Consider the following 26,831-nt stretch of genomic DNA (forward strand, 5'->3'; position numbering starts at 1 on the left):
TGGTCTGTTGATCAGATCAATCTTTCTTTCTCACTTTTCTCTTTTTTGACATACTTGTTCTTCTTTATTGCCCATGTAGGAATTGGTTTGGTCTTTATCTCAGCTGTTTACCTGTACCTGCTGATTCGACCGATCGCATTGATTCCTTCCTGCTCGTCATCCTACATATTTACGGACGATAACATTTAAGAACACAATTTCCCTACGACTGTTATAATTCTTCGTCTGTCGTTTCAATACTATTCCTGTTGCTTTTATCACTTCGCATTCTATTTATTCAATTCGACCAGCATTAATTTCATCTCATCATGTCATTCGCATTCAAAGAAAAGGGTAACCACCTCTTCAAAGATGGCGATTATGCCGGGGCGGAGGAGATGTACTCTCAAGCGTGAGCGATCACTTTCCAACTACTTTTCCGAAATATTTACTGACGGATTATATAACAGCATTCAAATGAACCCCAAAGAACCTAGTTTCTTCACCAACCGCGCAGTCACACGACTCAGGCTCGAGAAATGGGCAGGCGCCGAACAAGACGCTCGCATCGCAATCGAACTCAACGGCGGTCCCAAGGCGACCGCAAGCCTCAAGAGCTCCCTTTACCTAGCGCAGGCATTACTGGAATTGCAACGCCCACAGGAAGCCTACGATGTCGCTATTGACGCTTACCGAGCCAGTCTCAGCGCCATGAACGCTCAAACCGAGAACTTATCCAAAATCGTCCTACGAGCAAAACAGCAGATTTGGGCAGCAAAGGAGACAGCGCGACTTCGGGAGATGGATGACACGCTGGCGAGTGTTGAACAGTCAATCGAAGCCGATCTGGAGCGGCAATTGAAGGAACTCAAGATGCAATTGGATAATGGCGATATCGGGGAGATTGGCTTCAATGAAGACCAGAAAGCATTGCGAGAAGAGGCTGAAAAGAAAATACGTCATATTCGGGACGCTTTCAAGATTGCGTCCGATGGTAAAGTTGCGGAACGGGTTGTTCCTGACTATCTCATTGACAACATCACATTCGAAGTGATGCATGACCCCGTCATTACAATTTCCGGCCACAGTTACGACCGTCTCGGTATCACGAAATATCTCGAACAATCCCGCATTGACCCCGTCACTCGCCAGCCCATGACAGTCAAGGATTTGCGCCCTAACTATTCACTCAAAGCGGCATGTGAAGACTTTTTGAACAAGAATGGCTGGGCTGTTGACTATTAGTTTTCTCCCCTACGTTCCTGCGTTTGTTTGATCAATCATTTCCTGTTTATACTTTTATTATTATCTTTTATTATTCCCCTTGGTATTTTTGGAAGCATATTGTTTTGGCGTTGGAATATTTTTTACCCCTTTTCTCATGTTGGGCGTCGCGAAGGTTCAGGCATAGTATGACGTGAAGAACACGAGCATATCTTGATTTGGCACGTGACAATTTTGATATTGTAGCAGGTAAATACAATATTCTTATCTATCCTCTAGTCTTGAAATATGTAGAAACTTCAGTGGTCTACATGCCTTCCCAAGATAGTACAACTTTCACAACCTACAGTTTCAAAGTTGCATTTATTAGTTGCTGACTGAGGTCGAGAAACAGAAGGGAAATAGACCTGCCTTTCCTCTTTTCACATCTTCAATAGCCTCATCCAACCGATTCGCAGGATATATTTTGGTGAGTTGCTGAACCGGAAATTTCCCCTGATTGAACAACTCAATGAGGTGAGGGATTACCTGTTTGCGCAAGTCAGGTTCAGCAAGATGGTGGGGGGGAAGGATTCAAGTTCTTAGGGTTTACCTTCTTAGGGTTTGCAGACCCTTCAATAACCCCTATTATCCGTTTACAAGAAGTCAACAGATTCAGCGCATTTACTTCGATCGTAGCCGTTGGCGGCGGTACACCGACGAGGGCTAATGTGCCTCCATGCGCCAATGCTTTTACGGAATCTTGTAGTAAGGGTGCTCGACCTGAGGTATCTAAGATGTAGTCGATGCCTTTTGGGTATGTGGCCAGAATTTTTTCCGATAGACTTTCCCCACTAGCATTTGTGGAACTGCCGCTGCTGTTGTTGATTGTGCGTGCCCCCGTAAGCTGTGCTGCTATCTCAAGCTTTGAATCGACGATATCAAGTGCGACCAGATTTTTGACTCCTATGGCTTTTGCAGTTAACAATGCCGCGAATCCCACAGGTCCCATGCCAACAATCGCAATTGTTGAGTCCGCGTCGGGTCGAAATTCATTTAACACTGTTCCCGCACCGGTCAAGTATCCACATGAAAAGGGTGCCAGATACTGTAGATCTGCAGGAGAAGTCTCAGCGGGAACCTTGACAACGGATTTCTCCGTCACGACTGCCATTTTACTGAGTGATGACTGTCCAAAGAACTGTCCATGGACGGGGGTCCCGTCAGGAAGAGAAATAGGAGACGACCCATCCGCTCGCGCAGTAGATAAGAAACTGAGTTCTGTTACGCGAGGACAGCTGCCGTGACGATCATTGAGACATGCCTTGCACTCGCCACAGGATCGAAATGATAGGATCACGGTATCTCCGGGTTTGAGATTCTTGTCTTTCACATCGGTGCCCACTTGCTTGACGATTCCGATGCCTTCGTGACCCAAGACGGCGGGAAAGTGACCGATTGGCATGCCGCCTTCTTGAACGACGACATCCTGCATTTGATCAGATCAAAGGATATTCCTGCTGTAAGAACCGAGTCAAATGGGAAGAGAAACAAACCGTATGGCATAACCCCGTATACTTTATTTCAACCAATACTTCAGACGGTTGCAGATCATCGAGAACAACAGTCCGAAGAACAAAAGGGGCATCTTTGCTTTCTACAACGTATGCAAGTGTATCAATCGCCATTTTGTATAGCTGCGCTGCACAACTCGACATCAGTTGTGAAGAACATGACAGCCCGCTTTAAGTAGTAGGCTCTCCGGTTTTAGAAGATAGTCGTTTAGAAGTACACACTTCCCGATACTAGATGCCGGAATCTCGACTCTCCGCTGATTTACCTACAAAACCCCGCATTCTTCTTAGCTTAGGGCTGCCACTAGAGAGGATCAGAGTACCGGTAACTGCAGAAATGATCCCGCAAGATAAGCTGGGTTTATAATCTGGGTTAGCAAGCCATTTTTTTTTGGAGGATTTCCGTATCTCGGGGGAGGAAGGTGGAGTAGTATAGTATCTACTCCGCACAGTAGATATGCCATTTATTCAAGATTTCCCAATGTCGAGATTAAGTATCAGATGATTACCCCTAGATGAGGCTTAGATGGCTAGTTTTCTGCACGAGGTAGGTACTAGTCTGTACATTGGCAAGGATTCCCGTAACTGATGAGAATTGTGACATGACTTGCGACAAGGCTGGGCAGAGATATCTGAGCAGTCAAACAAGCTCATGAAAGATATCATGATATGATGCATATACTAAGTGTTGCACCATATGATATCCATATGTCAGAATGCTTGATATAGAGGTAATCCAGTGTAAGATTCAATGTGAAATTGCGTTGGAGGACATGTGATAAACCCAGGCCCAATGTAATTTAAAGTGAAAACTTACCGTATTGGACAAACCACGTGTAGCTTGCTGGCTCGTATTTCTCAACAAAATACGGATTGAGAGTGTATTCATTGGCTGATTGGATATAGACTTACTCCCTTCAGTATAGTCTTGTATTCTAGTACTGTAACGAATATAATATAATAAGATTGTTGGTAATTTATTACGTAGTTCTGCATCCGAGTGGTTGAATCCTTTCCCCCACCATCCCCGCGCAATAAATACTCTCCTTAGTTGTTTGGTCTGTTGTCAGTTGAACATTTCCAGCTAATAAACAGAACATCAAGAAAGTGAGTGTGCTCCATTTCCTCTATCACACGGATTCATTGGTTTGCTTTGGTCTGCAAGAGAAGGAAAGGGCAGATGAAATGAGATGAGATGAGATGGAAAGGGATGTACGACATAGGGCAGCAGACAAGTCCAGATCTCTCACGAGAAGATGAAGATCGTGCAGAAATAAGCGTATCTTTTATCTTGACGTGTTTATTTCGCGTTTGCTCTTTGGAATAGAATGGGGACATGAGCTAACATTTGGAAAAACATGGATGACAGATTGACGATCTCCTTGTCCACATTTACCATTTCGTTTCGTTCGTCCGCATAATCAACAATGTCCACCGAAGCAGATTTCAAAAAGGCTGCTGAGGAGGTAAATAAACTCGAAAGGAGTCCCAACAAAGACGAGATGCTCAAGGTGCGTTTTCAGTCATCCGGCCAATAAATGAGGAGATAGTAGGCGTCGTGGGTATATGGAATCATATCTGACTTTCACGACTGTTGTGGATGGAATAGCTTTACGGTCTATATAAGCAGGGCACTGGAGCGGACTTTTCAGCTGCCCCTAAACCCAAGCCAGGTTGGGTTAAGAGTCTGGACAAGGTTAGTTTGACATGATTTTTCTTCCTCTTGGTCTTGGGGAATTGCAGTACTTATTCTTTTTGCATCCGTAGGATACTTTGAAATACGAGGCTTGGGAACAAGTCAAGGATCTCTCCGTAGAAGATGCGCAAAAGCAATACATCGAGTTCGTCGCGGAATTGAAAGAGAAATATGGTTTCAACGCTTGACGATGATAAAGAGTGAAAGAATGTTTTGACCGTGCAGAGGAATAAAAGGTGTTGGTCATATCCCCGATGTGTGCCAGTTTCCAATGTTATAAATTGTTTTTAATTCCATATGAGTCTGCATGATATCGATCCTTTTTCAGTCATACCATTTAATAGCATGGCACATCAATTAATCCATGATTTTTGGCTTACTGCTATTCAGAAGAGAAAAGAATGCTCATGGTTCCCAGCTCTGCCCTAACCAGTCAGGCTCTGGATGGTTAATCGTGGCGCACCAAGGAACATCTTGCACTCCGTATCGTGCAAGTGGGAGATCATACGGCATGCGAAAGCCCACAATAGGCGTAATGTCATTGTTATTGGGTAACTCCGGCCTGTCCTTCTGGAAACAAGGCACCATTTTCGGCCTTTCAGCACCAGGTTCTGGTGAATCCCCTACTATTAGTTGAGGCCAAACAAGCACCCCAATCTCCCAACTGCATATTCGAACTTCTCCATTGGAGTTGGGTGCAGCTCCCCATGCTTGCGTGGATAAATTAGCAGAAGTGATCATAACCCAGTCGATACTATCCATCTTGGTCTTGTCTGAAAATCGTATGTAAGTTTTGATATGCGGGGCAGCACGGCGTCGACCTGCATCTGTACTCTGAATATTGCTGGGTACTTCAGCATTTGTACGTGATATTCTCACAGGAGTTTGCTCTTGGTCACCAGCCCAGTGACATAAGTAGGGTCGCATATATTGAAGTTGTTTTTGCTGCGCAACGCTTTGTAACTTCATATGTATAGAGCCGCCCGACCCGTATCCGTTCAGTGACCGTCGAATTTCGTCAGGTGTAGGAAATACTATAGAGAATTTAGGGTTACATCTCTTACTGGCATTGGGCAAGATGGAACTTGGACAAAGACTGTCAAACAGGACATCTTTAAGCCACTTATCTGTCTGGCCAAGCGACGCGATTGAAGAAACCTGACTAGGTCAGTATCAGAAAAATTCAGCGACTACAGATGACATAGATCATACCTGTATCACCACATGGGGATCTTCAATGTGCTCATTATCACTCAGGGAGATTTGACGTAGAGCATCCTTCAGTGCTGGCCAGCCCCATAGCGTTGACTGACTTGAATTCATCCTGCTCAGTCTTTCTTTCGAAGGGACACTGGCTACCAATACAGCACGAATAGCATAGAAGTCGAATTTTCGGAGCTGATCGACTAGCGAACCGGTCTTCCTCCTTCCATAAAACTCGAGATAGGCTAGAAGGTCTCGCTTGAATCTCGCTCCAGTCCCGAATACAGCCGCTTCTTCCGTCGCCGGATTATATGGCGTCGAAGACAGAGGAAGAAGCGGCGATCGCCAAAGAGCTTGCGACATGTTTGTCCAATCTCCAGCAAGCATATTAGCTGTATGGATAATAACTCTGGGCTAATGTTAGAAGTCAGTTCAATGAGAAGATTTGGACACATACTGGGCGAGGTCGTCATGTCGAAGAAGGATCATCATTTTCGAATGATGGGTTCCAAAGGGTTCCGGCATGTAAGCTACGATTGGTTCAACATTTGGATAGCGAGCACACGCTTCCTGGAGGAAATTAGTATCACTATTAGTGTGATGAGCAGTGTTGTTGAACGCACATCTATTCGAAGTCGATTCGGAGAGTCTTGTTTCCAGGATCCATGCACAATTTTTACTTGCACAAGATCTTTCACATCCTGATCAAACTGGCTCATGACAAAGTCAACATCAAAACAGTAGTTGAATTGCCAACATTCTCGAATCATCGGGTCACCCAGAATGTCGTGTAATTGAACGGTGTCGACATTTTTGTCAGAAGGAAGATCCCGAATATGTGTGAGTTGAAAAGGTGAAGGTATAACACGTGGTCGTCCCTCAATTATATCGGCATTAGTTTCATTATTTCTCTTGATATGATCAGTGTGCTGGTCGTGCTGGTTCTCGGGAGGTCGTCTCTCGCGGCTAGTCAATGGCGGCGTGACAGACCTGCTTAGAGATGCAAGAGTTGTTCTATTCTTCTTCGAGTCATCTTTTCCCTGGTCATCGCCGGGCTCTGAAATCTTTCGCTTCTTTGCCAGTGGTAACATGCTAGCTGATCAGATTGGTGGAGTAAAAAGATGTTTGCGAAGGATAGAAGTCGTTCAGGCGGGAAGCCGCAGCTTCTAGCCTGTTCTTGCCCAAACCATTGGCTATCCCTGGCCGCATCTTTAACTGTGCCGCCAACACTTGCATTTCTCAACCCAATCGTATACTTTGTCTATGCGCTGACCGGCCTTGTCCTGCAACACTACGCTGCTCTGTAACGATGGCTTGTCTGAAATCGCTGTTCCTGTTAGAATCAGCCTTGCATGGCACAATGTCCTCGTTGTGCAGATGGCGGTACGCAAAAGCGTACTCTTCTCGAATGGTTGATCCGACATAAGAGAAGTTCGCATCTTATATATACCATTCTTCGACGTGATCTTGGAATCCCGGCTTGGGGGGGTGTACTAGGCTTTGACTTTTATACTACCAACATAATGCCTATTATTAAACTATTCAAAAGAAGGAAACCCAAGCCTCAGAATGTACCGACCGAGAGGAATGAAGAGTCCCCAGGACAATCCCTGTCTTCCTCAGGCATTGGTCCGGAACAAATGGGAATTGTTATTGCGAAATCCACAAATTCTGCATTTCAAGAAGCCTGGGGCAAGCACTGGGCCGAGCTCGACGCAAGCGAAAAACGTGTATGGAGTTTCCAAGGAGACTACTCTCCGTTAAAAGTGCAAAAGACCATTGAAAATATGGACAAGGAGCACCGCCAACAGACAACCAGCAGAAGGATAGCAGGCCCAGTTTTGAGATTCCTCAGAGCTGTTGAAACAGTGATGGCCGGTGTTACAATCGGCATCCAAGCATATCCCGATGTCAGCTCAATTGTCGTTGGTGTGATTCGTGTTATAATCAATGTTTGTACCTCTCTTTGTCATCATATGCTTGCTTCATGGCTGACTGAGCAACAGGTAGCTGTGAAATATTTCGAGTACTATGAAAAGTTGAGCAAAATGTTAGAGGGCCTCGTGGATGATATAGAAGTTTTGGATATGTTCACGCGAAATAACGTGAATTCGCCTGAATTGCATAATGTTAGAAGTCAGCTCCAGGTATTTAACGTACTTTACACCATGAGCTGACTTTTTCTTAGACCTTAGTTGCTCTTTATACAAATATACTGACCTTCTGTCGACATGCGCGCCGTGTCTTCCTCATCAAAGGGCAAGAGAGAGGTACAAGCCTTTTGACATCGGTTAAGGTAGCTCGCTAATGGAAATAGGTGCACGTGGTTTTACTGTCTTAGCAAAAGTTCAGTGGGCACCATTTGAGGAGCAATTTGGTGAGATACAGTCAAATCTAAGTCGCTACACTGCCAAATTGGACATGGTAGCTACAGCAATTACAATGAATACGACTTTGGCAATCAGTGAAGATCTGAAAAAGACATCTCCGAGCAATGCTCGTAAGCCTGTTCCCAATATCGGGATCGAAACAGTACAAATGCCTGCTGACTTGCAGTAGAAAACGAAAGAAGAGAATTTCTGGAATGGATATGCGGAGAAAAGATTGAGGAAGTACATAATATGGTTCGTGAACGACGAATAGCAGACATTGGGTCACATATTTTCAGCAACAGACAATATCAGAAATGGGCATCAGAAGAGGCCACCGGGCCCTTATGGATACATGGAGAAGGTAGAAAGAACCCCCTTCTTTACTGCCTGTGGAAGGTTCTATCTGTTGACTACGTTTTGCAGCTGGAACCGGAAAAAGTGTCCTTGTGTGAGTATGATTATATCAATGCCACTGCTCACTTTTTACTAAGTTATTTAGGTCGATGGTAATAGACGAGCTCAGTCAAGAGAACGCTCAAAAAGACAACACAGTGGCGTATGTCTACATCAAAGGAGAGGATACTGCGCTTTGCAATTCACCTAGTCGGATAGTCTCCATGCTCATCAAACAAGTCTGTTGGAAGCTGGACAAGCTCCCGGTCCAAACATTAAATTATTATCGCCAATGCAAAAAAGACGCACGCATTCCCGTTCTGAACAAATTGGTAGCAATGTTCATGGAATGTGTAGGCTCCCTGAGTCGCATTTTCGTGATCATTGATGCTTTGGATGAATGCGAAGAGAAATCCCGAAAACCGCTATTGGATTTCATTCGTGAAACAAGTCAACAGAGCAATTGCAAAGTCCTCGTTGCGAGTAGACGGGAGCGGGATATATTCCGGGCCTTTTCTCCTATGAATCCTCTATACATTTCGAGACATAACTCGGATCAAAAAGATATTGCTAAAGTTGTCAAATATCGCGTGGAGAAAGAACTGGGGCATTTCAGACCGGACACTCAAGAGTACATTATCCAACAGTTAGTGAAGAGATCAGGTAACATGTGAGTAAGTCAGAGTCTATCCCAGTATGCCGATACTAATCTCCTCTGCAGTTTCCTATGGGTCGACTTTCAGCTGAAAGACCTGGCACAAGTTTTTGAGAGTGAAGTAAAAATTCAGTTAAACCAGCTCCCATCCGACTTGCATGATACCTATGTCCAGTATCTTCGGAGGATAAACAAGCAACCGATCACAAGCAAGAATCTCGCCCAACGTTGCTTTTTGTGGGCTTTTCATACGGATTACCTGTTAAGTGGCTTCGAATTCATAGATGCAGTCAGTCTGGTGAATGACCGTGAAAAGATAAAGTACAACTCCTCTGATCTAACACAGGTCACAAAGGATCTCATCTGGGTTACTGGCCTTGGGTATCTACGTGTGAGGCCAGTTCATTTTTCTTTCCGTGAATTTCTGGTAGATTCACAATCAGAACTGCCCTTGGATTTGCAAAGTATGATTCCTGATCGCGAAACAGCGAATGTGCGGCTGGCCATTGAGTGCCTTCAGCACTTACTAGCGGACATACCTCCTACCAACCTTTTGGATACCATATTACCTTACTGTGGGAAACACTTTGACTCTCATATTCGACGACTTACCACAATACCGGAGAAGATTCTAGAAATTCTTGACCGCATCTTGTTAGATGAAAATGACAAACTTCTGAAAATTCTAACCTGGCGCTGGGTGATTGTGATTGATTGGCCATCATCGTTTAAATCACCAGATTCGCTACCTGACATTGGGTGTATCGGCAATCCGCAATTCATTGATCCTAGATTCTTCTTGCGGTGCACAAAGCTGGATCAGGTGCCTGCCATCCAGGAGCGCTATGCGAGAATCGAGCGTATTGAGACCTATCCAGATGACTATCTACATATTGCAGCATTGACGGGCTTGGAGGATGTTGTCGGTGAACTGATAGAGCGAGGCGTTGACCCGAATAGAGAGGATGCCGCTCACATGACGGTGCTGCAAGCTTTGCCTGGTTGTGATGTGGAGATCTCTGAGAAAATTGTTATGATGTTACTCGAGGCAGGAGCAGACCCCTACAAAACCACACCAGTATCGTCAGAAAAAGAAATCTCAGCCTATGAATATGCTCAAGGCCGCCAGCAAGCAGATTTCATCCAGATGCTGGATAAGTTCAAGAGCTCGAAGAAGACTGAACGATCAGGATACGGTATTGATAACAAGATGTCGCGCGAGGAAACTCCGACTTTGTAGAACACGAAAATGGACAAGAAGACGAAGATGAAATATTGATATACTTGCTTCTTAAAGCATGATGTATCTTTGGAAGGATTCCCAAACTATTTATGCTTGAGATCCTGCTTCCAGTACGTGCAAATGTTACAAACTAACACAAAGATCTTTCATGGAGGTCTCACAAAGATATTTCACACAAATGAAACAGGAGGTTCAACATTGCAAGGTTTACAAGCCAACCTTGAAACAGACTTGTCAGACATCAGACATTAGACGATTTTGTACAGCAAAGAGGTTTCTATGAGTCATTTGTATGACTCGATCATCCAAAAATTATAGCTGATGAATCACTCCCTCGGTAATCATATGAAACGACATGAAGAGGTATTTATACCTGCGGTAAATCTGAATGGCAATATGCTTCAACTTTTCAGTCTAGAGCAGATACCGACATTTGATGAGAAATGGGGGTAAACCAGTTTTCTGACGCCCGTAAGTCTCATTTATTACTTACAAGATGTTGAAAATAGATTCCGATGCTCATTTCTACTGAACAGAAGAAGAAAGACAAGCGTTTCTCGAGTGGATTTCTGATGTTGACTTTACAGCAGTCCATGAAGAGGTCTGTAGCAAACGATGTGAAGACACCGGATCATGGTTACTTGGAAATGGCATTTTCAAGGAATGGCTCGCCGGCCACTCCTCTCAAGTTTTATGGTTAAACGGCGGTTGTGTGTCATCCCACTCTCTCTTATTCTTGACGGAGCAGCGTCATAGACTAACATTTGATGTTAAAGTCTCAACTGGGAAGAGTGTACTTGCGTAAGTTCTGAGGTTCCTGGCAAATTCTATATGAAGGCTTAAATGATACTAACCGCAACAGGTCGGTGGCTATCAATCATCTAACCCAAGACGACAACTTCTCGAAAGATGTGGTCGTATATGCGTACTTCGGCCAAGGAACTACAAACGCGCAGTATGATACGGTACAAGTGATGTCCAGCCTGGTTAAGCAGCTATGTTGGAAGCTACCATCACTCCCCGATCCAGCAGTGGGATTGTACAGTGACTACAGGTTGATTGCAAGAATTCCCACATACCACGACCTTAAGACCCTATTTCTCAAATGCTCGCAATTCTTTGAGCATGTTTTCATTGTCTTCGACGGCTTGGATGCATACGAGGGTAAAGGCCGTAAGGAAATACTGAAGTTGGTGTGCGAATTCGCAGACGACAAAAGCGACAATCTGAAGATCTTGGTTGCCAGCCGCAGGGATCCCGATATTTTGCACACATTTCGTCATCATGGAGTACTACAGGTTCATACTAGGAACCCTTTTGTACAGCAGGATATTAGAAAATTGGTGAAGCATCGAGTCACAACGGAGTTCGGTCATATTGATCCAGAACTCCAAGAACATGTTATCACAACTGTAATCAATAATTCCAAAAACCTGTAAGTTTTTTTTTTTATCACACTTGCGAGTTTCTTCTGATGGGCTCTGATTTATTCAGGTATCTGCCTGCTGAACTTCAATTGAATGACTTGGCACGAACGCCGGGACCTGATATCAAAAGGCAATTGGAATCAGTATCGTGTCCGGTTGAACTGGAGGATATATATCTCTTTATATTTGGAAAAATAAATTCCTTGCCAAGAGTGACCAGGACTCTGGCTCAAAATTGCTTCCTCTGGGCCTTCCACTCTATGAGACCGCTGGCTTCCGGAGCATTCATCGATGCAGTGTCACTAGATCTCAAAGCAAATGCAAATAAGACAAACTACTATGACGCCGCAACTCTGAATGACATTACATTTGGTCTTCTAGACGTGCCAGATCTGAATATGATTGACGTGAAACCCATTCACCAGTCACTCCATTACTTCATGACACATCCAAGAAGACCTATTCCGAGCGAACTGAAGGACTTCTTCCCTGACAAAGAGACTGGAGATGCCAGAATGTCCATAATGTGTCTCCGGCACCTTACGCTCGACATTGAACCGCCAAAGGACATTTGGGACACATGCCTCTTCTACTGTGCTAGATATTTCGATAGTCATATCATTAAACTTTCCGGCAGCTCGGAAGAATTCTGCACCATACTCGACCAGCTACGCCTCGAAAAGCTGGAACCTTATTTGAAGCGAATCCTGGCCTGGAGATTTACTTCCAATGACCGCCATTACCCTATCGTTACATGCATAGGCTACCCAAAGATCATTACTCCCGAAGTCTTTCTCAAATGTACTGGTATTTATAAAACATCAGTCATAGCATTTTGCTATGAGATTGGTAGCCCAGAGTGGGAAGCGTGGCCGGCAGATTGCTTATTGCTAGCAGCTGCTGTTGGCTGTCGTGACATTCTCGAGACCTTCATCTCTGATGGTGTCGATATCAACGAAATAATTGACAGAAACACTGCCCTTCATTGCGCAATCAAAGGTCTGGCAGCAGGTTACTTTACAGACAGTGGGATTATTAAGCTTCTTCTTGATGCAGGAGCAGACTGGAATCATGATGGTCGCATTACTCCAAGTGACATGCCCCCTGAACACTATGAAACACCACTAAACACTGCTCTTTCATACTATGTTGACTCGGCGATTGAAATTATTGTGAATCATGAATCATTCAATCTTGCAAAGTACATGAAAACCTTGCCTGAGAAGCATCCTGATTGGGTTCGTGTGTTGGTTAAGCATGGTGCAGACATCGAGTAAAAGGACGAAACCGGCCATATGGCGCTTGAGATAATACGATGTCTGAGAATATCGAGCTTCGGGAACGACAACATTGAATGAGTGTTCTGCAGGAGTCAGATGCTTCGGAGGTGATTGGGTAGCGGAAGCGGAGATGGTTGTCGAAAGTCCACCTGCGTTATAGCAGACAGGTATGGACACCTATTTGATATTTTCTATGGCTATTCACAGGTACTAGTATGGAGTTATATGGCGAAGGATGGTATGCATGATTTGACTTTCACTTTTCTTTGGTGTTACAATTTGACGATCTAGTAATACATTTTGCTTAAAAAAACATAATATGGAAAAACAAAAAAGATGCTCTACCACAAAAATCTTTGAACCTTCCCTGGCTCCTGAGGCCATTCAAAACCCTTATACAGAAACACATATCCAGTCACGGCATTAATAAACAGAAACCAAACCGTCTCCATAATCTCAGGTAACGCAGTAAAAAACTGCGCTTTAAAGCTCGGTTGTTGTTGCTTCTGGAACACCTCCGGAGTCGGCTGGCGTGGGAGATGCAACCTCCACATCACCCACGGGATAATAAAATATCTGGGCTCAACGAGTGGTGCAGTAATAAGAGAGAGCGTGGTCGCAATGAGCCAGATGAGCACAAAACTGATGCGAATCTGTTGATTATCGCGCTGTTGTTGTCGTAGTGCAACGTGTGCTTGGATCTTGGCTAGGATTTCGGGTGTGAGCACTTGAGCTTGCTGAGCTTGTTGTTTTGATGGAGATTTAGCAGCGGTGGAAGCGGACTTGGATTTTGATGCTTGCTTCTTTTGCTGTTTCTTTGCTTCTTTCTCCTCTCTTTTGCTTGACTTTTGTTGGGTCTCCGGATACGAAGGAAATGCATCCTGCGGAGTAGCTATTTGCAACTGCAAGGATTTCGAAGGAGGTGACAGAACTCCAAAAGCGGTAATGACAGACCATGCACAGAGAAAGTACACCGGGACAGCGGCGTATTTGACAGCAGGGTGATACCTAGTCAGAAGTCGAAAAACATAGAAAACGTAGTGGCGATTGTCGGCCAGAGTGAAAGGATGGACAATGGTGTTGAAATGCACGGCTGCCAGCATCAAGGGGATGACAGTCAAGGCCGTAAGTATTGATGGAAGTCTATTGCCATTACTCAAGTTATAGTCGAGGTATTTTGGGATAAAACGGCGAGGCAAAATGGCATTTAAAACGCCAATCGAAAGGAAAGGAAACGAGAAGAAGACGAAATATGGCCAGATGTACAGCATCTGGGGTAAATGGATACTGGCTGTATGGAACTCCTTATGCCCCAGGACGACGCTACCATTCCATAGTACAAAAGCGCCAAAGGCGCCTAGTATGGTGAGGTGCGGAACAATGGATGCTACCAGGAGAGGCAACTCGCTCAGAGCACCGCATGCTAAGGACAATGCGGTCTTGAAATAGTCTACTTCATGTTAAGAACCTTTACTGATATATTGCCTCAAGAAGTACATACCGATAAAGCTTGCTTCACTTACAAGCGGGTCATACAGTTGAGCTTGGAAGCTCTTTCTCACAATATTGACTGCACCAGTAACTGCACAAGGCTTCGTGTTCTGGCGAATAGTGCGAACGGCCTGTAAACCACCCATGAACACAGATACCCAGAATATATTCGTCTGTCTGAATACCAGAGCTATGCATCCAATTCCGACGAAAGCCAAAGTTTTGAGTGACACATGACCCCGTATAGCATCAACCGCGGTCTTTTTCTGACCGTTGGAATCCGATCTTTCCGTATCCCAGATATATGCTTGAATCACGACAATCAGAGCAAGTATATCGGTATAATACAACCCAGAAAAGAAGAACAAAGGAGGGAATAAGCAAATATTCAGAACAGTATGGCTAAGCCAAGCTCCAGCTGCCCGAGTATTCTGCTCTTTTCTCAACGAGTCCAATAACGTTTGAAGGCGCCATGGTAGGAGAAAAGCTGCCGCAATGGAATTCGTAGAACGAAGATCAAAAACATCAACCTCCTCGGAAGATCCCCGAAGCAACGTACGACCTGCGCAATCAAAGTAAGACCACAGGTATAGTCCTGGCGGAGTAGTTATTTTAGGGTCCCATTTAAACCAGTCATGTCTCCAGTAGGTTTGAGCCTGGCCAACATGAAAAACTTCATCAAGATAGGACTCTTGCACATTATCGTTTACCAGCTTCCTCCATAACATAAAGGAAAGCAAGAAAAAAGGCACTAAGTACCGGCCAGCTAGGGTAAGGCCGGTCTCAGCTTGAGGAGAGCTCATGGTGTGTTATGCGTTCTTCCTTAATTCAGATTGGCAATGGAATAAAATACCGAAACATTGAGACCTGCACATTGGTCTCCGACCCTTCCGAACATTCAATAAGCTCTATAGCATGGTTGTGATGGTGGGAAAAAGTGTGAGATGATGTTTGTTGAACAACAAATCCCGCAGCTCCCGTTGGCTCAGAGCGATGCAAACGGCGCAAACAGAGCAACATTACCGCCCCGCAAAAAGAATCAAGCATAACTTGAACAGAGATAAACTTGGAAATTTTGGCTTGAACAACATGGATCGATAACAATGATAGGGATATAAACACGATATATCGCCTTTCCCCGCACGTACAAAAGTCACAATCACAATTCAAAAGCACATCCCATACGACATTGCCAATTGAAACAATCAACTCAATCCATCTCGGCGCGTTGAAATCTCCACCAAAGTTACACGCCATCGATGGCTTTCCCATTACAACGAGGCCTGACACCTCAAGAAATAGAGTTTCTCTCGGAGATGGAAATGGTCACAGTCATCCCTCGACAACGATTAGAAGGACTAGAATTGCTATCTGTACGTGCGAGATTCTGACCCCGCACTTTCATCCCCGCGGACTGAGGTTGAAGCTCTACATTCCGTGCTGGCGCATTGATGCCTGGGCTGCATACGAGGAAGACTATTTGCTGGTACAATGCTAATATGATTTTGGCAATGCGAGTAGGGTCCAACGGAAAAATTACTACCACCACAACGCGCAACACTTCCTCTTTGGCTCGCAATCCTCTTAAAAAGACAGCGGCGTGTAAACATCGTCCCGCCGCATTGGTTACATCCTGAATGTCTACAAGTCATTCTCCAATTTGAGACGGAAACCAAAGAATATACAGATACATTCTCACCGCCCCCTCAGCTTCCCGGCCAGCGCAGAGCAGGCGACGATAGCAGAAGACAATCGGCCGCTCCTCTGCGACCGAAGTACACCCTTGATGGTCAACGCTACTACCCAACACCACCGTTCCTCCCGCAAAACACTGCGTTGACGCCCTCGGAAGCATCAGATCTAGAAAGAGAAATCGCGCTACCATATCACTGGCTCGAAGTCGGAAATATGCTCCTAGATGCTGCGAGCGATGACCTCACTGAACCCGACCAGGTGCGACGCCTATTGAAAGATTTACGAGAAGTACGAATGTCAAAAATGAGAAAGCGCGTGGATGCGCTAGACGCCGCGGCAGTTGCTGGCGGTGGTGTGTCCTTGACAGGCGTTGGAGCTATGGAAATTGGTGAAATGAGAGGATTTGTCGCGGGAGTAGTTGAGGGACTACGGAAAATCGGCGCGTCACGCGAGCAGGCTCGTAGGGAACAACTTGCTGAAGAAGGGTCCATTCAGGGCTATACTCAAGATGATGACGATATGCAGTTCTAGAATGACCGGTTTCACTGCACTTCGCATTTATCACTGGCGTTTGTTGGTTGGATTGAGGTTTAACATGGTTGACGTTACTCGTTTAGCAGGAGTCCTTCAGTCTCTTCCTTGGCGCTAATACCCGGATATCATTGCATCTACAAAAAAAGGTTAATTATGCTAAATCATCCAAGACGCCGTACAGAATGCGCTAAAACAATGCTGTCCAACTCAGGGGACATATACAGACCCCAGAAAGGGGGGCATAGCAACTAGACAAATACACGGAACACAGTTGCAACCGTCAACCCGAAAGTCAATTGAGCACGCCTAGAAGGCAGGACCGGTAGCATGAGACGCCTCTCGATCTTTCTGTTGAAGCTTCCTCCGTGCCGCCAGAATCATATCATCCCTCCGCTTCTGTAACAATCGTTGACGTTCGCTCTTGTTCTGGGACCAGGCACTCTCCGGTTTTGATGAAATTTCTTGTTCTTCGGAGATTCGCTGACTTAGATTGTACCGTGAGATGAGGTCTTGAGATCCGGACTTTGCGGCTGGGGTAGGCGTAGCAGTTGTAGCGGGGGTCGCAGGTTGTGGAATCTGCGGTTGATACGACAGTGGAGGCTGTGCAAGTGAGACAAGTCAGTTAAGCAATTTGTAGAAAGCACCCAGTATGCGCTGCGAGAGTCCTGTCCAAGGACACAAAAAACAAACTCACATTATCCAGCCCTCGACCCGTCAATATCCGTTCCGTAGTCGCCGCAACACTGCCCCCATTCCTCTGTAAATCCCACATGATATCCCGCCGATTCAACTGAGGAAACATTTGGGATATCTGCTCAACCTGCGCGGGATCGATCATGCGACCACCGCGTGCGCGAGCAGAACCATTTGCTCCGTTGCTGCTGCCGTCCCGACTTAGGAACCATCGTATAACAAAAAACGAGACAACTGCCAGTGTAAGCAGGGAAGGGATGTTGATGGACGGCTCCTCGTCGACCATCTTGTTGAGGTGTTTGAGGGTATGGTGTGATGTCAGATGTGGTTTCCGCGGCCCGATGCCCGAAGGTGAAGTTCGAATAGGAGAATGGTGATATAGCGATAGCGATAGTGATTGTGATATGGTGTTGAGACTCGTCGGGCTTCCTAAGCTGCACTACCACTTCCTGCTACAGGATCTAGAGAATCAGGCGCGAGTTTGTTGGATTCAGCCGCAGACTTGTCTGTTGTTTCTGGAGTGTCGGAATGCGGCAATACCGACGGGGTGGCGACGTTGCCTCAGGCGGCTAGATGCTCACGTGCTCGGAGTTCGTACACCGAGGCCTCATCTTATCACTACTGAATATTTCTTGATCTATTGAATAAGACTTGGGCATATGATAACCAGAAATCCATTCCTCTTCATTGCGCGTCCCAATATGATATATGATAATCAATATGAATATGCAAAGTCCATGTACAATTAACGACATCCGTCTAACGCCAAAGCAATTTGCTCATCCAAACAAAAAGACCCATTCATCAAGAAAAACGAGACATAATCAAAGATGAACCATTAACGGAAACACAGTGATCATTTTAGGTCCGCCGGTGTTAATGCTTGGACAACACTTGTACCCTCACTAAACCTCGTCCGGAAGATGCGGTTGGCGTTTTGGAACATACCGTCCTTGAGGGAAACGACAATGAATTGCGAACCCTTGAAACGCGTCTTGATCAAGCGTCCAATATTTTGTGTATGTGACAAATCCAGGGCTGCGTCAACCTCATCCAGGATATACATCGGAGCCGGTTTGAATTGTAGAAGTGCCATGATAAGCGATAAGGCGATAAGAGACCTGAGAAGAATGAAGTTAGACTTGGAAAATACCACCACGAATGTGACATAAAGAACATACCGTTGACCACCACTGAGCTCAGTAAGACTTTGCTTCCAGACCTTTCCTAGAGAGACCTTAACCTCCAAACCATCTGTAATTTCTTTACCCTCTGGAGGATCAAGCTTGGCAAAACTGCCAGGAAGGAGTTCGGCGAAGATCTGACCAAAGTCTCCATTGACCTTGGTCCAGGTCTTGTGTAGAGCCTCTTTCTTATACTCATTTAGATTGATAATGGTCTCTTCAATCTTTTTCTTGTCGCGGATGACCGTCTTCATCATGTTTTTGAGGGCGATCTCTTTCTTCTCGACACTGTCAATCATGTTCATGACCTTGGGGTTAATCTTCTTCTTCATCCCTTGGAAACGTTCCGTCAAGTTTCGTAGTGTTGATCTGCATTCTGCAATATTTTGACCTCGGAAATCATAAGGAGTGTTTGGACGGCCGAAACTATCTTTTTCTTCCTCGATCCACTCGTGCTCACTCTCCATGTTTGCAACCATCTGTGCTGCCGCTTGTTGGTCTTTGTGAAGTTTCTCGAGGTGATGTCCTAGCTTTTGCATCTCGAGACCCTCCTCAGTGATACGCGCGTTCTTGGAACGGATTGCCTGTTCGAGATCATCTAACTCGTCGTCGAAGCTGGTCAACTTTGCTTGTTCCTCTTCCAATTGTGCCTGGGCAATGTCATGCGCATCCTAAACAAGTCAGTAAGATATCTACAAAAGGAAAGCATGAATTATCTACCTTGATCCTGGCTTGTTCCTTCTTGAGTGTCTCAATCTCCTCGATTTGAGCTTCCATAGTAGCATCGGCTTCAGCCAACTGTTCCTCCGCGGCAGTAAGATCACTTCCAGCCTGTTCAGACTCGAGACGCGAGGCTTGGAGCTCCTTCTGCAGTGTCTTGACAGCAATAGAATTCTTGCTGAGACTCTTCTTCAACGCATCGAGTGATCTTTGGAGTTCCGCAAGTTTATCATCCTTATTATTATCAAACTCCTTCATATCCTTCTCAATTCGCTTGATATCGTTTTGAGCCTCGACATGCCGGGCTTTGGCATTAGCAATGTCTTTCTTCAGCTGCTCGATTTGTTCCTTCATCTCTTCAACGGCATGGATAATCTAATTGAATATTAGCAAAGCCCTATATATCAGACGAAAACATTGGCAACTTACCGATGATGAGCTGTTACTGTTGATCTGGTCCTCTGTAAGTTTGATTTCATGATTCTTCAGATCAAGCTCTTGTTTCAAAGACCGCACAGCATCTAGCTTCTTTTTCTCTTTCGCCATAGTCTCTTGCAAAGCAGCCAACTGTCGCTCTTTGCTTCGCAGTTCTCTCGTGATCTCATGGAGTTTTTGAAGGACTACAAGCACACCACTGGAGTTTGGCGAACTGCCACCAGATAGTGTTCCGGACGGATCATATACATCTCCCTCCAAGGTGACGCTCTTCAGCCTAACACTCGGATCGAATGTAACTGTCTTTGCGGTTTGTGCATCTTCACAAATGAGCGTCGAACCAAAGACATAGTTCATCGCTGCAGATACTTCGTCATCATATCCAATAAGTGACAAAGCAAGGTCAACTTTTCCAGGAGCCAATTTTTGAGCAGCACCTATTTTCTCGGCTGAGGCTCTGAAGGAGGAGATCTTATTCAATGGAATAATGGTGACGCGCTTGCGAAGCTTGCCATTTTGAAGCAACTGAGAGCCAGTTTCGGCAGTGTCAACAACTACGTTGTACAATCGACCACCAGCGCAAATTTCAAGAGCGGTTCCCGCATGAGTCTTGTCCTTGTCCAGCGTGAATAATTGGGCAACAAGACCTTTGACTTTCGACCGGTCAAAGCCCTGATGTGGGTCTGAGTAAGAGAAGTCAAGGTTCGCTACCCTCCTATTCATTCCGTCCGCTCTTTCTCGGAGTTCTCTGATGGCGCGCTGTAAATTTGATTGCTCTTGATAAATTTTTTCTTCTTTGCCAGGCTCGAAACCTAGCTTGGACATCTCAGCTTCTAATTTACTGGCCCGTCCACGGAGTGACTCCAAGTCTTTCAAAAGACCGGAGTTCTGTTCCTTTGCCTTCTTAGCACGAGGCTCCTCCTCTTTAATTCTCTTTTCAAGATGTGTCATCTTGAGTTTGGCTTGCTCTTGTTCTGTTACAGCAGCGCTTGCTCGATTGCGCGCATCTTGCAATTGTCCCTGATAGCCATTCTCCTGGCCTTCCTTGGATGCAATACCAGTTTGCAATGTCTGAAGCAACTCCTCCTTTGTCTCTACCTCCGCAGTTTGAGCATCAAATTCAGCCTTTGCAGCGTCGTACTTGGCTTGAAGTTTCTCGTAAATCTTCCTCTTATCCTTGAGTAACTTCTCTAGCTCGGCAACGCTCTTTTGGCTAGCTTTCCTCTTCTCCTTTTCCTCTGCCATGCTGGAGTTTTTCAGCTCAAAAACAGTGGCTAATCGAACCAGCTCGTGGGAGTGTTCCTTGACCTCATTTTCCAGAGCTTGAAACTTGCCACCTTTACGAAGTTCCTTTTCTCGAACAGCCTTCACGCGCTTGACATCTTCCTCAAGATGTGTAATCTCGTTCTTAAGCCTTGTCGCATTATCTTCGAGCGTCTGTATTTTCTGCTTCTTCGCTTCATATTCTTCGCCAGCAACTTGTAGCCGATCCTTGCTCTTCAAGTAGTCGTGAGCAACCACTAACCGAGTGAGACGTTCAACATCATTTTGTGTCTGTTGAAAGTCCAGGAAAGCACGCTTTTCACCGCGAAGTTTCTCAAGTTTCGGCTCAATCTCTTCGTTTAGGAGACCTTCAATTTCGCGAACTTTCATCTCCTTCTTTGCCATGGTTTTGGCTGCCTTCTCCTTCCTATCCTCAAACATTCGAGTACCAGCAGCTTCTTCAATCATGGACAGAATCTCAACAGCCTTCATATTCAATACCTTCGTAATTCGACCCTGCATAATCAAAAAGTTCGGATTGTTGATATTCAATTGCACACTCTGAAACAAATTCTGAACTGTCTGTTGTTGCGCGCGATGACCATTAATGAGATATTTGCTGGTACCACCAAGAACGATTTGTCGCGTAACCGATATACTGCCATATTCTTCAAACCCAATTGGCGACTTGGCTTTATCGCGATTATCGAAAACGATTGTTACACTGGCTTTTGTCACGCCAGCCTGGCCACGCTTATAAATTAGATCTTGGAGGTTTTGCGCTCGCACGGTGCTCATATTCGTAATACCGAGGACGAAACAAATGGCATCGAGAATGTTGGATTTCCCACTACCGTTTAAACCGGTGATTGAGTTGAATGATTCGTCCCTGCGCGAAAGAAAAGCATCAGTGACCGCTCGATTCCCATCTCGCGCGTGTCGCGAAAACCGTCTGTCTCTAGTTGTTCGCGAAGACGAATAGAATTCAAATCATACCATCCTGAAATGACCGTTCGGACGGCGTACGACTTGAAGCCCTGTATTTGATGGTTAGCATGATCATACATCACGGTTACCATGGCAGGAGAACAGAAAGACCTACGTCAATAATTATTTCCACAATCCGCATCGTTGCGATTACTCCTAAAAAAAGAATGTGATCAAAGATATACTAAAAAGGAAAATCAGTATAAAGATTGCCTGTAAGGAGACAGCTTCGCAGCTGTTGAACGTGGTTGTTTTTCGCAGCGACCGGTCGCAGTTTGTGTTGATTTGATGGAGTTTGTGTTAGTGTTCCGCCCACCAAAACTGTTTATGGTTTGCCTATTCGAGGCTAGCGATCACGTGCTAATTAGGTAAGCGATATTTCGCCCCGCATCTCCAGCATGATGTATCTGTTCTTTTGAGCTGTCAACATGCCGATAAGGAGAATAAGAAGAACCCTTACTAGGACCTCTACTATTCATTAAACAGCGTGGCAGAACGGTATTTTGTCTATATATCTACTAAAATCATGGTCGCAATGGATTCATCATTGAAGCAAGCGCAAAAACTGCGAATGCGATGCATCTTCTTTTCAAACACCAGGCATATTCATCATTAACCATAGAATAATGTAGTTCCCACATTGCCCAATGGGAGACCTTTGCCCAGTACTAACGCCAATAACCAAACGTTTAAACGCTCGTTCCCATGCTACCCAATAGACGCACATGATAAATACACGAAGCATCAAATAGACCACCACTATGAAGCGTGAGGGGGGAAACCAGTCCGCTGAATACCCCGGCCAGGATCAAGTCTGTTATCCAGATCTTCATAACGGAGTATGAATTCGCGCTAGAGAACAATAATCAGCTTCCAAGAACGTACAAAGGACAATCGGGGGAGAGCATACACGAATCTTCTTCCAAGAAGCTGGATCCCACCATAGATAGACACCACGTTCACTCACACCTCGTTCAACATCAACGGGACCTGGGTAGTTCTCATCTCTCGTGAGCCAGCAGCGCTCAACCTTGTGATACCGCCATTTACGGCCCATCAATTCCTCGGCAACAACTTCTTGCATAGCATCACGCGGCATGCTGTAGAAAATGTAGAAGAGGGTCTCATCACTGAAGCTGGGTATCCGGGATCGTAAAGGTTGCACATTGTGGACATTGTAACAGCTAGGAATTGCAAAGTCTTGCTCGAGAGGAACTGCAGACATAGAAGCCACGAACGGTGACGCAAAGGAATGATGTAGCGGCCTATTATAAGGATTAGTCAATGATGGCGAAGTAGTTCAAAGAAGATAAACTTACTCGGGCTGATTGAGGTCCAGTCCCAGAGTCATGAGATCCTGTCCGACGGCGAGACTGGCTACATCCGGGCTCTCGCTATGTATCATTCTCAGCAGTCCTGCAAGCCCGAACTTGTCTAGCTCACTCATTTGAGAGAACGGCGGTTGGTCCGTGCTTTGACTTGGATCTTGGCTATCCGATGACAGTCCACCAGTTTGTGATTGACGTTGTTGTAATTGACTGTTTTCATGCTCTGGAAAGCTCTCAGAACGAAGACCACGGTTATCGCCGTCCTAAACCTGATTAATTCACTTCCAATCAAAGCGCAGAAGGAGCGAATCCTACTTCTTTGTCCTGAGCTGATACGCCATTTGGCCCTTGCGGAGATCTCGACATGCGTGGAGCTACTTCCATCAGTATAACACTAATAACAGGATGCAAGATAAACTCACCTCCAGAACCCGTCGTTCCCGGTGACATAACACGATTATTCTCCTGTCCGTTCAAAGCTGAATTCATGATGTTTCGGGCTTGTGCAGACTGTGATTGATTTGAGAATGCCAAGCCAGGGCCGTAGCTTCCAAATCCTGTACTTTGTAATACCGAGCCCCTCCGCTCCTGCCCAATGTCGTTCATGCGAGAAATTCCTCCCGGCGGAATATCAGCGGCGTTCCTCCCTAATGGCGGGAACTCTTCGATGTTTCCTGTTTGCGGCTGTCCACCACCTGCAAGCTGGCCACTGATACCCTGACCACCATTCCTGAAGTCATCTAGCCGGTTCGCAAATTGAGCGCCAGATGGAAATACATCGTCATGAGGCTGTTGTTGTTGAGTGAAGTGTGTTTGGGTTTGAGAGGCTCGCGACGGAGGTTGACTGGAAGGGGGCTGTTGTCTCTGAGCCGGGGTTTGTTGGGTCGCTCGTTGTCCAGCATTTGCCCAAACTGCTTGAGCAGAGGATTGAGCCTGGTTTTGTTGTGGTGCAGCCGATAACGAAGGGAATTCACTTGCATCATAAATATCAGCCATCTATTCCGTCCAAAATCGCGTATTCGAGAAAGTGCCCAAGAATGACATACGAAAGATCTAGAGGTGTGGCAGGTTGTGAGCCACCAAGGCTCTGTGCGAACGATCCCATTGACCCGATATTTCGCTGCTGATGATTTTGCAAGCCTGGAGCTGCACCCATAGGAAGACCAAAGTTCCAGTTCGCATTCGACCCTATTCGTGCAAAGTTTCGACAAAGTCAGCCAAACTCGATTTGACTATTGCTGTCATTATTCAATCAAGCGCACCTATTTTTCCATTGGGTAGTCGACTCGTGGCCATGGATGCATTGCGAGCTTGTGCCTGTTGTTGTGAGGGGAATCCGGGCATGCCTCTTAGTGGCTGTGGGCCTGGTCCTAGATATTGTTCACACAAATCAGTATTTTTAGTTCAGCAGACGACGATAGCTGATTGATTTTTGAGCTACAACAAAGCAAATCTGTGAATGTGATGTGGGCCATCCAAGAGAATACCACCAGTAGGAGTTTTTGGGTAAAGCAGTGTTTTTGACTGATGAATCAATCATCCCATAAGGGCTGTGAACATTATGTCGAAGGTAGACAACATCGTGATGGCGCAAATATGAATGATTATGCAAACGCATTGTACAGTGGTACCGTCGCAAGGACATATGGTGGGGGAGGACAGCAACTGACCTGGCCTATTCATATTGAGAAAAAGTCGCAATAATACCTGACAGAATCGAGTTTGAATAACAAGTGGATAAATCAGTAGAGCTCCAGTAAAACTGCTCAAAAACCAGAGTTTCTGAGATTTGTTCAGACAAGCTTGCGGTGCTCGCTCCTCAAGCGATTGCAGCGCGAGGAGTAATAGCCGCCCGCCTTCGTCTTAGCCGCGCGCTTCTTCTGTAAGCATGGGCCAATCAGAAGATGGCTTGTACAATTTCTTTAGAATTCGAGCTCAGAGAACGCCCTTAACATCGACAGTTGCCTTTGAACATCATATTTCTTCCTACATTGTTCGACACGTACCAGGTTTGAATAGAGCTTTAATATTTATGCGATAGTTCAGCTAGCAAGCTATTTTGGCCCTGTGTTGACTTGTATACGGCTTAAAAGGCCACTGTACAAGTCAACAATTTAGTACCCGGTCACATATCTTTTAGATCACTTGGTCCATCATATACGACTAGTAAATATCTCATCACAAGAAGGCTGTTGGGTTCTAGACTTCCAGTCTGATTCCCGAAACAGATGATCACGTGACTTTAAGCGCTAATGTATATTTGTATGTTGCCCGTCAAGCCGCGCATTTTAACAACCACGGGAGGTTGTCGGGGACACAACGATACTGGATAAATACAGATATCAACATCCAGAATCACAATGAATCGCCAATCGGTAGTCCGACTAACTCGTCAATTGGGAACCCCTCTGTCCGCAGAGCTCCCTCCGCCATTCCTCGCTCCTGCAGTACATGGCAAATTTCAATCAGCGAACTTTTCATCTACAGCATCCAATGCCGCTCGCCATTTCCCCGATAAGAGCAAGCAACGTGGTGTTTCCGCCATACACAGAACAGGCCCACGATATCCATTGACTGTTGCAAAATTTCCGTTACCCGTACCTGTAACCAAAGAAAATCTCCCACCTCGCGAGAACAATCCGAACCATGGCCTTTGGGCCTTTTTCCCTCCCGATAGGATGCCCATGAGCACACCAGAATACGATGTTGCGCACGGTATGTATTCTCATCGCCTTTGACCAGTTCGGTTGATTAACTTGTTCTACGATTAGGTCGTTCGTGGTCAATTCAAGAATTACGAGGAAAATCCTGGGAGGATCTACACTGTCTATGGTGGGTTTGTGTGAAGGAGCGCAACCGCATTGCTACATCAAACATGGAGAGAGAGCGTGCCAAGGCGGGTTTTGGAGAAGCAGAGTTGATTGATCGTGATCGCGTGGTAAGGCACCTTAGTCCGTTACAGCTTTTTTGGTCAGTTCCCTAACATAATACCAACAATAGGTCCGGGCAACTCAGAGAGGAATCAAGCACGTACTCCGAGAACGATGGTACGCTTGGGAAGATGCGCGACAGATATGGCTGAAGGAAGCGGAGGAGCAGTGGCAGACAGAACTCCAGAAAGAGCGTACAGCAAAGGCAGCAAAATTAGAGGCAAAGAGGCAGTCACGAGCGGAGAAGAAAAAGAAGCCAGAAACACAGCCAGAGGCTTAGTTTGGAGCCTCGACTGATAATTAACATACTTGATAATGGTATACTCCAATATTCGAAGAATCCACCCTGACGAAGCTACATTCTGTACGCCCTGGAGCTTATTTTGTATCAACACTGCCTGTTTTATGCTATTCCAAGACCTGTGTATTATTAGACCCATACAAATTCAATTGGATGCTCGATATTTTGGCGATCTCCTTATTCACTGCTGCTTATGGCATGGTAAGGAAACAATTTGCCAGCATGCCACCGCTTTTTTGGGTTGG

The 26,831-nt window shown here is 45.5% G+C and overlaps 12 protein-coding genes across 15 annotated transcripts, besides 1 other annotated feature; 6 read left to right on the top strand and 6 right to left on the bottom strand.

Annotated features, from left to right (window-relative positions):
* Positions 1-306: 306 nt before the first annotated feature.
* On the top strand, positions 307-1,510 carry TSTA_038180 (U-box domain protein, putative; the record flags this gene model as incomplete). The annotated part of the gene is made up of 2 exons (XM_002480996.1): positions 307-391; positions 450-1,510. Coding segments are annotated over 2 exons (860 nt in total), but the record flags the coding sequence as incomplete, so codon positions are not given.
* TSTA_038190 (alcohol dehydrogenase, putative) lies at positions 468-3,214 on the bottom strand. Its single transcript, XM_002480997.1, has 4 exons — positions 2,739-3,214; positions 1,796-2,671; positions 1,615-1,731; positions 468-1,546 (listed from the first exon to the last, which is right to left on the bottom strand). The coding sequence occupies exons 1-4, from the start codon at positions 2,898-2,900 to the stop codon at positions 1,511-1,513; spliced, it is 1,191 nt and encodes a 396-aa protein (XP_002481042.1). The 5' UTR covers positions 2,901-3,214; the 3' UTR covers positions 468-1,510.
* Positions 3,215-3,776: 562 nt separating this feature from the next.
* TSTA_038200 (Acyl CoA binding protein family) lies at positions 3,777-4,840 on the top strand. Its single transcript, XM_002480998.1, has 4 exons — positions 3,777-3,863; positions 4,126-4,267; positions 4,366-4,452; positions 4,524-4,840. The coding sequence occupies exons 2-4, from the start codon at positions 4,184-4,186 to the stop codon at positions 4,638-4,640; spliced, it is 288 nt and encodes a 95-aa protein (XP_002481043.1). The 5' UTR covers positions 3,777-3,863; positions 4,126-4,183; the 3' UTR covers positions 4,641-4,840.
* Positions 3,935-3,959: a microsatellite.
* Positions 4,841-4,857: 17 nt separating the features above from the next.
* TSTA_038210 (tyrosyl-DNA phosphodiesterase, putative) lies at positions 4,858-6,746 on the bottom strand (the record flags this gene model as incomplete). The annotated part of the gene is made up of 4 exons (XM_002480999.1): positions 4,858-5,610; positions 5,665-6,064; positions 6,113-6,225; positions 6,279-6,746. The coding sequence occupies 4 exons, from the start codon at positions 6,744-6,746 to the stop codon at positions 4,858-4,860; spliced, it is 1,734 nt and encodes a 577-aa protein (XP_002481044.1).
* A 394-nt stretch (positions 6,747-7,140) lies between these two features.
* On the top strand, positions 7,141-10,418 carry TSTA_038220 (uncharacterized protein). Its single transcript, XM_002481000.1, has 8 exons — positions 7,141-7,607; positions 7,662-7,802; positions 7,844-7,925; positions 7,973-8,155; positions 8,215-8,388; positions 8,451-8,475; positions 8,527-9,090; positions 9,142-10,418. Exons 1-8 carry the CDS (start codon positions 7,179-7,181, stop codon positions 10,313-10,315), a joined length of 2,772 nt encoding a protein of 923 aa, XP_002481045.1. The 5' UTR covers positions 7,141-7,178; the 3' UTR covers positions 10,316-10,418.
* A 343-nt stretch (positions 10,419-10,761) lies between these two features.
* TSTA_038230 (uncharacterized protein) lies at positions 10,762-13,022 on the top strand (the record flags this gene model as incomplete). Its single annotated transcript, XM_002481001.1, has 4 exons — positions 10,762-10,789; positions 10,855-11,119; positions 11,181-11,753; positions 11,813-13,022. The coding sequence occupies 4 exons, from the start codon at positions 10,762-10,764 to the stop codon at positions 13,020-13,022; spliced, it is 2,076 nt and encodes a 691-aa protein (XP_002481046.1).
* Positions 13,023-13,366: 344 nt separating this feature from the next.
* TSTA_038240 (glucosyltransferase (Die2), putative) lies at positions 13,367-15,394 on the bottom strand (the record flags this gene model as incomplete). The annotated part of the gene is made up of 2 exons (XM_002481002.1): positions 14,527-15,394; positions 13,367-14,475 (listed from the first exon to the last, which is right to left on the bottom strand). The coding sequence occupies exons 1-2, from the start codon at positions 15,317-15,319 to the stop codon at positions 13,367-13,369; spliced, it is 1,902 nt and encodes a 633-aa protein (XP_002481047.1). The 5' UTR covers positions 15,320-15,394.
* Positions 15,395-15,606: 212 nt separating this feature from the next.
* Positions 15,607-16,742, top strand: TSTA_038250 (DNA replication complex GINS protein (Psf2), putative; the record flags this gene model as incomplete). The annotated part of the gene is made up of 2 exons (XM_002481003.1): positions 15,607-15,889; positions 16,038-16,742. The coding sequence occupies exons 1-2, from the start codon at positions 15,776-15,778 to the stop codon at positions 16,740-16,742; spliced, it is 819 nt and encodes a 272-aa protein (XP_002481048.1). The 5' UTR covers positions 15,607-15,775.
* On the bottom strand, positions 16,558-17,963 carry TSTA_038260 (AMFR protein, putative). The gene is made up of 2 exons (XM_002481004.1): positions 17,440-17,963; positions 16,558-17,345 (listed from the first exon to the last, which is right to left on the bottom strand). Exons 1-2 carry the CDS (start codon positions 17,722-17,724, stop codon positions 17,052-17,054), a joined length of 579 nt encoding a protein of 192 aa, XP_002481049.1. The 5' UTR covers positions 17,725-17,963; the 3' UTR covers positions 16,558-17,051.
* Positions 17,964-18,099: 136 nt separating this feature from the next.
* TSTA_038270 (nuclear condensin complex subunit Smc2, putative) lies at positions 18,100-22,107 on the bottom strand (the record flags this gene model as incomplete). Its single annotated transcript, XM_002481005.1, has 5 exons — positions 18,100-18,559; positions 18,620-19,293; positions 19,343-19,717; positions 19,772-21,929; positions 22,037-22,107. 5 exons carry the CDS (start codon positions 22,105-22,107, stop codon positions 18,295-18,297), a joined length of 3,543 nt encoding a protein of 1,180 aa, XP_002481050.1. The 3' UTR covers positions 18,100-18,294.
* A 406-nt stretch (positions 22,108-22,513) lies between these two features.
* TSTA_038280 (NOT2 family protein) lies at positions 22,514-25,165 on the bottom strand. 4 transcript variants are annotated; one of them, XM_002481006.1, is made up of 8 exons: positions 25,026-25,165; positions 24,618-24,725; positions 24,402-24,543; positions 23,778-24,328; positions 23,671-23,729; positions 23,347-23,618; positions 22,938-23,292; positions 22,514-22,879 (listed from the first exon to the last, which is right to left on the bottom strand). In XM_002481006.1, the coding sequence occupies exons 1-8, from the start codon at positions 25,036-25,038 to the stop codon at positions 22,787-22,789; spliced, it is 1,593 nt and encodes a 530-aa protein (XP_002481051.1). In that variant the 5' UTR covers positions 25,039-25,165; the 3' UTR covers positions 22,514-22,786. The 4 variants fall into 4 exon arrangements, with proteins under 4 accessions (XP_002481051.1, XP_002481052.1, XP_002481053.1 ...); XM_002481007.1 differs by lacking the exon at positions 22,938-23,292; XM_002481008.1 differs by having other exon boundaries at positions 22,938-23,618.
* A 483-nt stretch (positions 25,166-25,648) lies between these two features.
* TSTA_038290 (mitochondrial 54S ribosomal protein YmL4) lies at positions 25,649-26,748 on the top strand. Its single transcript, XM_002481010.1, has 3 exons — positions 25,649-26,070; positions 26,127-26,293; positions 26,356-26,748. Exons 1-3 carry the CDS (start codon positions 25,716-25,718, stop codon positions 26,563-26,565), a joined length of 732 nt encoding a protein of 243 aa, XP_002481055.1. The 5' UTR covers positions 25,649-25,715; the 3' UTR covers positions 26,566-26,748.
* Positions 26,749-26,831: the final 83 nt, after the last annotated feature.

This window comes from Talaromyces stipitatus, genomic scaffold (assembly GCF_000003125.1).
Source record: "Talaromyces stipitatus ATCC 10500 scf_1105507295541 genomic scaffold, whole genome shotgun sequence".
In the NCBI taxonomy this organism is placed as follows: Eukaryota; Fungi; Ascomycota; class Eurotiomycetes; order Eurotiales; family Trichocomaceae; genus Talaromyces; species Talaromyces stipitatus.

Excerpts from the sequence above, each read along its gene's own strand:
- TSTA_038190 (XM_002480997.1), bottom strand. The coding sequence starts at position 2,900 with ATGTCGAGTTGTGCAGCGCAGCTATACAAAATGGCGATTGATACACTT. Across the intron at positions 2,672-2,738 it reads ATACGGGGTTATGCCATACG|GATGTCGTCGTTCAAGAAGG; the intron begins GTTTGTTTCTCT and ends GATCAAATGCAG. Across the intron at positions 1,547-1,614 it reads AAGATGTGAAAAGAGGAAAG|GTTGTGAAAGTTGTACTATC; the intron begins GCAGGTCTATTT and ends TTGAAACTGTAG.
- TSTA_038200 (XM_002480998.1), top strand. The coding sequence starts at position 4,184 with ATGTCCACCGAAGCAGATTTCAAAAAGGCTGCTGAGGAGGTAAATAAA. Across the intron at positions 4,268-4,365 it reads ACAAAGACGAGATGCTCAAG|CTTTACGGTCTATATAAGCA; the intron begins GTGCGTTTTCAG and ends TGGATGGAATAG. Across the intron at positions 4,453-4,523 it reads GGGTTAAGAGTCTGGACAAG|GATACTTTGAAATACGAGGC; the intron begins GTTAGTTTGACA and ends TTGCATCCGTAG.
- TSTA_038220 (XM_002481000.1), top strand. The coding sequence starts at position 7,179 with ATGCCTATTATTAAACTATTCAAAAGAAGGAAACCCAAGCCTCAGAAT. Across the intron at positions 8,389-8,450 it reads CTTATGGATACATGGAGAAG|CTGGAACCGGAAAAAGTGTC; the intron begins GTAGAAAGAACC and ends TACGTTTTGCAG. Across the intron at positions 9,091-9,141 it reads GTGAAGAGATCAGGTAACAT|TTTCCTATGGGTCGACTTTC; the intron begins GTGAGTAAGTCA and ends TCTCCTCTGCAG.
- TSTA_038260 (XM_002481004.1), bottom strand. The coding sequence starts at position 17,724 with ATGGTCGACGAGGAGCCGTCCATCAACATCCCTTCCCTGCTTACACTG. Across the intron at positions 17,346-17,439 it reads CGGGTCGAGGGCTGGATAAT|CCTCCACTGTCGTATCAACC; the intron begins GTGAGTTTGTTT and ends TCACTTGCACAG.
- TSTA_038280 (XM_002481006.1), bottom strand. Across the intron at positions 24,329-24,401 it reads GCCACACCTCTAGATCTTTC|TGAATTCCCTTCGTTATCGG; the intron begins GTATGTCATTCT and ends TTATGATGCAAG. Across the intron at positions 22,880-22,937 it reads CTTCTTGGAAGAAGATTCGT|CGCGAATTCATACTCCGTTA; the intron begins GTATGCTCTCCC and ends ATTGTTCTCTAG.
- TSTA_038290 (XM_002481010.1), top strand. The coding sequence starts at position 25,716 with ATGAATCGCCAATCGGTAGTCCGACTAACTCGTCAATTGGGAACCCCT. Across the intron at positions 26,071-26,126 it reads AGAATACGATGTTGCGCACG|GTCGTTCGTGGTCAATTCAA; the intron begins GTATGTATTCTC and ends TTCTACGATTAG. Across the intron at positions 26,294-26,355 it reads TGATTGATCGTGATCGCGTG|GTCCGGGCAACTCAGAGAGG; the intron begins GTAAGGCACCTT and ends TACCAACAATAG.